General features: G+C 46.5%; 5 protein-coding genes across 5 annotated transcripts; all 5 read right to left on the bottom strand.

Moving 5' to 3' along the window:
* Positions 1–823: 823 nt before the first annotated feature.
* Positions 824–1,750, bottom strand: TM35_000401920 (uncharacterized protein; the record flags this gene model as incomplete). Its single annotated transcript, XM_029029807.1, has 1 exon — positions 824–1,750. One exon carries the CDS (start codon positions 1,748–1,750, stop codon positions 824–826), a length of 927 nt encoding a protein of 308 aa, XP_028878991.1.
* Positions 1,751–2,237: 487 nt separating this feature from the next.
* On the bottom strand, positions 2,238–3,089 carry TM35_000401910 (uncharacterized protein; the record flags this gene model as incomplete). Its single annotated transcript, XM_029029806.1, has 1 exon — positions 2,238–3,089. The coding sequence occupies one exon, from the start codon at positions 3,087–3,089 to the stop codon at positions 2,238–2,240; it is 852 nt and encodes a 283-aa protein (XP_028878990.1).
* A 570-nt stretch (positions 3,090–3,659) lies between these two features.
* Positions 3,660–4,151, bottom strand: TM35_000401900 (uncharacterized protein; the record flags this gene model as incomplete). Its single annotated transcript, XM_029029805.1, has 1 exon — positions 3,660–4,151. The coding sequence occupies one exon, from the start codon at positions 4,149–4,151 to the stop codon at positions 3,660–3,662; it is 492 nt and encodes a 163-aa protein (XP_028878989.1).
* An 837-nt stretch (positions 4,152–4,988) lies between these two features.
* Positions 4,989–5,348, bottom strand: TM35_000401890 (uncharacterized protein; the record flags this gene model as incomplete). The annotated part of the gene is made up of 1 exon (XM_029029804.1): positions 4,989–5,348. The coding sequence occupies one exon, from the start codon at positions 5,346–5,348 to the stop codon at positions 4,989–4,991; it is 360 nt and encodes a 119-aa protein (XP_028878988.1).
* A 984-nt stretch (positions 5,349–6,332) lies between these two features.
* On the bottom strand, positions 6,333–7,118 carry TM35_000401880 (expression site-associated gene (ESAG-like) protein; the record flags this gene model as incomplete). The annotated part of the gene is made up of 1 exon (XM_029029803.1): positions 6,333–7,118. A coding segment is annotated over one exon (786 nt), but the record flags the coding sequence as incomplete, so codon positions are not given.
* Between the last annotated feature and the right edge of the window lie 2 nt (positions 7,119–7,120).

The following is a 7,120-nucleotide window of genomic DNA, read 5'->3' as shown; positions in this document are numbered from 1 at the left end:
TTCATCCTTTCTTCAAAAGCCCTCTTTAAATTCGCAGGTGCCTCGGGTGTTGCCGCACGTAGGAATAACGTGTCGTACCTTTGAATAAAGTCGTCGGCTTGTTGTCTCCACGGCTTCAATTTATAAATGTTGTCTAGTCGCAATGTGGCGAGCATTGCTTCATTGAAGCGGTTTGAGTCAGCAAGTTGCTGCTCGACACTCCTTTCATTTCCCTGCATTCGCGAAAAGAACGATCTCTATCGAATCAAAAACGAAACAACCGAAGCAAACACTTAGACTATCCGTTTGTGTAAAAATACAGAAAACAAGAGAGAAGAGATAGACAATAGCGTTGCAATAAGTTACATGCGATAATATGTGCTTGAGCTTGCAGAGTTTATACATTAAACAAACAAATATCTCACAACATAATAACTTTTAACCGTTTCATATTTCACCCTCAAAATTCACATCACCCTATAACACCAAAACAATTCCCCTCTGACACTCTTGTTCCCATGAGCCACGCTCGCGGGAAAGCCCACGACAGCCCCTCGAGCCGCGCATCCCAGTGCCATATCCACGTTCCAAAGACCCCACGGGCAACACCACCCAACGCCAAATGCGGCGCAAACACGCATAATGCAAGATGAACGGCGCGCGCCCCTCCCCGCGATATCATGAGGGGTGCGTGCTCCCATTCGCCCCCTGCTGCCAAAACCTCCCCTGAATCCTTGAATAATAACGCTCCCCATCCGTACATGGAGGCGTCTGTGACGAGTGTTGCCGTGGAGGACAACTGTTGTGGAGGATGAACCGGCTCATTCGTTATTAATGTTTGGAGTCAACTGTGTCCGATGTCCTTTGCCGTTGAGGATAAATTTGCCTTGTCTTGTGGCCGTATTAAACCTCGATTTAAACGTGACAAACGTCGACGTACAATTTTTAAGAAAATACAATGGGGGAAAAGGGATTCACCCCTTACCCCACCTGCGTACATCATACGCGAAACCGTACTCTCCAATTCTTCGACTGTCGTTTTGTCGAGAGAAGGTGCCTGTTGTAACCGCTTTATTGTTTTCTTGCTTGAAGACACCGTGTGGTTTTTGTGATTGAAATGTACCCCGATGAAATCATACTCCTTTGTTTTGAGCTTCTGCTCTCCGATGGTAGCACCGCAGTGTTGCATGTTGTGCAAGATTTGCTTTCCCCAAGCTTCCACCTTTTCGTGTAGGCGACTGATTCTGATGTTATCAATCCAAACATGTATGTGTAACTCTTGTGGTGCTGCATATTGTGGCAATACCAATTCCGGATCACCAGCCAAAACTCTTGTAATGGTATTTAAAATCTCTGGGCCGCATTTATAGCCCATAGGAAGGCGAGTGAACTCAACGAGTTCCCCTGATTCCGTTCGGCAACGAAAGCTTGCGCGTATGTTAACCGGTAGAGCTACCTGGAAGAAGGATACTTTTAGGTCAAAAAGCGTTGCGGTTTCATCGTAAACTGCATCCAGGTATCGGGAAATGTGTCCTAGAGGAACATCGGCCTCGTAGTCATCCTGGGCATTCTTTTCTCTTGGCAAAGCAATGAAACACCTTCTCTGCCTGGACGGTTTATCCTCCACCACCGTAAAAGGTACCACCCAACCTGCGGTTGGGTGCGATGAAGCTGTGCTAATAGCGCCTGCTTCCTTCATACGCTGCGCATTGGCGTTGTTAATTCGTAAATTGGATTCCCTCCTTCTGGTGTGAAGTTCGGGCTTCTGCATAATCCGCCACACCTCGTCCCAACGCCTCCTGGCACTATTATTCAGGCGTCCTCTAATCCATTCGGTGGACGGTGTGCCGACGTCTATCTGTTACAACGGTAATCGTGCTTCGTCTTCTTTCGTTGCCTCTCCGGTGTGGTGCGATCGTTGCAGTATATTATGCCCTTTGAAGGGAGCGCCAAAATGTTGTGTTGCGGGTTCTGGTGTGTCCCATTTTTCCGCTGCCTATTTTTCCCATTCTCTTACATCAATGATGTCAGGTGTGCTGGCTTGTTTATTGTTGCGGCCCAATGACCCAGATAACGCACCGTGCTGCGTGGGAGTTCCATGGGGTCTGCATGTTTCCCTAACTGTGTTCATAATCGTGGGTCGAGATTGTGTTCGACCACTTCTGCCGCGGCGTGGGCCAATGCTCCTCTCTTTATGGAGTGAGCTGTCATTCCGTAGGGGCGAAGAATATTTTCCATATCTTTTGGCGTTAATGACGTTAACTTTTTCGTCGCTTGTCATTCCTTTTATGGTTTCTCGAACCCGTTGTGCGTCTGCTCCTTGAATTGCCACGTGCCTGGCCGCTCTGTGCGGGTCGCTTTTGAAGGTTTTTGGCAGCGCGCCCCAATCCAATATTATGGCATTGGGATCTTGTTCGTGCGGTACGAAATTTTGTTTTTGGAGTTGTGTTATTTCTCCCCATCGACTCGCTGGAACTCATGCCAGTCTTAAAGCCACTCTTTTTCTTTCCTTTGTAAGAGCATCGCTTGTCATATCCAATTCCCATCTTCACATTGGACGTGCTTGTTTTAACGGGTCCTGCGCTGCCGTTTTTTGCCAACCCATTAAAAACATTTGAGTGGTCGTTCTCCCTGACGCCATCATGCCGATCAGTGTGCGCGTATATTGAATCGCGCTGGTTTTTGCCAATTGCAAACTTACGATAAGTAGCGGAGTATTTTCTTCTGTCGTGTCTAGGTTTTTCTGCACTGTAAACTGTATGAATTTTCGTAGTATGGAACCCCGTTGTTCCCATGTTGTGCGGGTCCACATGCCCTTTTCTATGTGGTTGGCCTCTGATGCCAGCGCCACGATGTACGGATCGTGCGAGCGCGCTGGAATTACCGTAAACTCGTTTTTGGAAATCGTTCCCTGGGGGAGTATTGTCAATGGAAAGATTCCTTGCTGTGGGTGTAGTTGTGTCGCGTGTCCCGGTACATTTCCTGTTATTATGTCTTGCGTCACCGTTCGGACGTCTGATCAAAAGAGTGCCAAAGTGCGGGGTGGAGGTTTCCCAACGTGAAAATGTTCCTTCCGTACATATCCTACTTGCCCTGGCCTCAGTATTCATTGTTTCCAGGGCCGAATATTATTTTTTGTTTTAAAAGCTTCTCTTTGTAATTGTACACGGCACGTCGAGCTGTAATGCCCGATACGACTACATCTGAAACATTTTGTCTTGCTGGGTGGTGGTGCTTAATTTTTTTTTCCGCAACTTAAATGCAACTTGTATGAATGGATCGTCTTTTTGCACAGACTGAGCCATGGTCTCCCTGATGCCGTGCATCTTCACTCCTGGGAAATCCTTTGCCGTTTATATTGCGTTGATCTGTGTGCGTAACTGTCGTCCCAGGTTGACCTTCTGTGGGGTCAGTTCTTCGTTGCGCATGGTGCGGGCCCATTGCGCGAAGTTATTCCATGTATCGTTATAATGCAAACCGGGATTTGATGGAGCAGGAAAAAATTCCCTGTATGCATCCAACGATTGGTTGGGTGATATCTGCAGCAAATGATTCATTACACCTGCAAAAGTTCGGATACGCTCTTCAGGTCTTACTTGCTCAATCCAGAGTGGTTGGCTTAGTTCCCGTGTTCCCCAGGGGAGCCTCCGCGGGGCACTCACCCCCGTATCGGAAACAAACTATTCCGTTCTACATGCCTTATACGTTACATTAGTGTATTGTTTACGGGGAATCTGTACTGCGGTACTGTGAATTTCATCAGAACCATTCTGTTGTCCTTGGCGTTGTGATTGTTCGATCGCCACCGCTAGTTGCGACTGTGTTTCCATCATTTGTGTGTCCTTCTGTTGTAATTGCTCCTGCGGTTGGCCAATATGCGCCTGCAATTCCTCTTGATACGCTTTGCCAGCTTCGGCTTCTTGGCACGTCTGTGCCACTTGCTGTTGCATTTGCTGGGGTTGCATGTTTGCGTCCTGCTGGGCCCGAAAGGTTTGGTCCTGTAACTGGGCACGCATGCCCTCATACTGTTGGTATAATAGTGGCTCTTTCTCCTCCAGTAATGCCCATTCTGCAATGAAACGTGCTCGTGCTTTTTCAAAAGCCTGCAGAAAATCTGGATTCCGCGGCATGTTAAACCTGAGAATGGAGAGGCGCAAGGTATCCCAGTCCATACAGGTATCCTCTCTCCTTTGAGTACCTTGAATGAATCATGTTCTAAGGTTAACATACCCTCGACGATATAACTTAAATGGGAGCGTGAGATGGTCGCATTTCAAATGTAAACGCTGTTGGACCGTTGTGGCACACAAACTCTTTCAATACTTGTGTACTTGTCATCCGCTCTCCTGATAAATAAGAGGGAAGAGTCGGCGTCAACATTTTCCTTCCTTGTAAATTTGCTTTTCAGAAACTTACTGTTAGGCAGACTGTAAAGATAAAAGAAGTAGAATTTGGTTTACCAAGACCCCATCCAAAATTGTTGCTCCATATAGTAAGGCTTTGCCATTTTTTTCGCAAGCTTTCAATAGGAAACCCACCCACACGCTCATCCCCTTCACAAGGTCCCAAAAGAGAAAAAAAAAACCGAAGAAACAAGAAAAGTCAAAGCCCTACCTTCGCCATAAAGAAGAAGAAGGACAGAAAAGGAATAATAATATTTTACTGTCAAAAACCTTGTATTCCAAACATTCACAAATACATCCTCATATATTTCCCCAAGATTTTCACTGAAAACAAAAAAAAAAAAAACTAACGAAATGGAAGTGCTGCGAAGCCCTTTTAACCCACCTCCGTCGTGGCGGTGTGGATTAGGTTGGTTGGGGGTGGGCCTTCAAAAACCTCCATTTCTACACTGTCAGAATAAAAGGAAATAATTTTACGAAACATTTAATCCCATTACAAAAATCGTTTTCATAATAACACTGGGCTTGGTCATTCTTTTCGCAAGCCGTCAACAAAGAAAGACCACATACAGAAAAAAAAAATACTATTTTCAAAGAGTCTATCCCTCATACTAAGACCTTGCCATCATTAAGAGGGACTGCAGGCAGTGTAGCCTCCGTGCTCCTTGGTGTTGTCCCTTCATTCATACGTTCTTCTTCATCTTCCTCTTGAATCTGTCGATTTCGGCGGCAGCAGCAACACCGGCATAGAATGACTATGCTGGCAACGATTGCCACCACTCCGAAGACCAGAAGAATGATTCCTGTTGTTCTGTTCGACGCAGCTACTTTGCGATCGTCGTCGCTTTCGATACGACCCATGAACGCATACAATATGCCAAAGACGAACATGGTAGCACCACCGCCGAGGAGAATAATAACACTCACTGAGACCAAAGCGTTGCGACAGCAGGTAGATAACGCCATGTGTGTGTATGTGTGTGTTTTTTTTACTTTACTTGCAGAATACTATCCTCGTAGACTAAGCTCGACCGAAAAAAAAGACGCAAGAGAACGAAATGAGGACAAGAAATCAAACATCCTTCCCATACCACTCACTGCAGCCGAGAAGGGCACACACCAGCACACGGACTAGCATTTTTCCCTCCTACCCCACTTTATTCTTCCACACTTCCCTCAGTCCCTGAGCATGATATTTCAGGCCTCAAGGTTCAGCACCTCGGGACGTAAAGTGCCCCTCGAGCCTCGCCGAAATGAAACATGCCGATCATGCCAGCCCATGCGTGTTCTCTCGTTTGAATAGGAACGCAAAATGTTTGTGTTGGCGTTGTTTTGTTTTTAGTGTGCCCCGCAAATTCTTCTTCTCCCTTGCGCCAAAAGAGGAAAAAAAGGGAGACCAACTCGCCCACTTCCCTACGGCGCTCCTTCAGAGAAGGAGTTTCGAACAATCAACACACACAGAAACACACATCCTTCTTCTTTTCACCCACCGCAACCCTAATCCTCAAGCGCGCACGGAGTGTGATCACTGTGCGGATCTGGCCTACCAACAAGAAAGGAATCGCGTCTTCCACAGCACCACAACACGCCAGCCCACACATACTTGACGCCATTCTTTCCATTCCCACAGAACTCGAAGGGAAGGGAGAACGACGTCATGCCAACACGATGGTTCTCATCGGAAATTGCATACCACAGACCCATCATTTCTTGTCTCGCGATTCCCTTATCCTACCTCCTCCTTTAAGGGGGGAAATATGTCATCGCTGCCGCGCCCACCGGAACCAATAGAAACCCCATCATCCCCACATTCAAGTGAACTCATGGCAAAAATCACAAAAAGCACAAAAAAGAAAAATAAGCCCAGTATGTCGTGCCAAAACAAAAGAAAAAAAAAAACGTATTCCATAAAGCAAGCAATTAAAAAAAAAAGACCAGCGAATAAGCTTATTACTTTGGTTGGGGTCTTGTAAGCCAATCCAGCCTTGTAACCTTCTTTACAGGACATATCCTTCCAAAGCGGTAATAATTAGTATGACCGGAAGTGTTGTACACCTTCACGAGGGTAGTGGAGAGAGAATGGCGTAGACCGGATACAAATGAATGGGAACCCTTATTCAACTCATGTGCCCATGAAGTGAGTTGCATAAACCTTAACAGGTATCTCTTCCATTGTGTTATGGGCCCCGGTAAATGCAAAATGGCAGGAACAGCATCTACACCCTTGTGTGGTGCAAGGAAAAAGGAATGGTTGTAGTCAAGACTCACCATTCCATATGGTAAACGTAACCTTTTAGAAACCCGAGGGTTCTGCCATATGCTCCAGACATACACAAACGACCAGATTGTGTTGTCACACCACCATTTTCTCTTCTCGACCATGGACATGACGTTATAGTAGACAGGCGTTGCAGCACGAAGTGCCCATACTCGCGCCACAAAACCCCCAGCACTCAGATAACGGTACGTAGTTTCAGGGCCACGCACAAGACGCTGATTGAGATACGCATTTGCAGACCTCCACATCTGGTCATAATTAGAACCACAATGAATATAGCTATCATTTGATCCCCTGGGTATCAATAATTTTATCTGCGGCATGAAGCACAGTGCATCACATGTAAAGAGCATTGGTGCGGTAGCCTCACCGCGCCGGACTGCTGTAGGATTAAAGGAGGCAGCAGTTGGCGCCGTTGTGGCAATAAAGTGTGCGAGTGACTGCTGTATTCTCTCTGGGC

This window comes from Trypanosoma theileri (genome assembly GCF_002087225.1).
Source record: "Trypanosoma theileri isolate Edinburgh chromosome Unknown TM35_Tth_40_V1, whole genome shotgun sequence".
Classification (NCBI taxonomy): Eukaryota; Euglenozoa; class Kinetoplastea; order Trypanosomatida; family Trypanosomatidae; genus Trypanosoma; species Trypanosoma theileri.
This window is presented reverse-complemented; position numbering and strand designations above follow the sequence as displayed.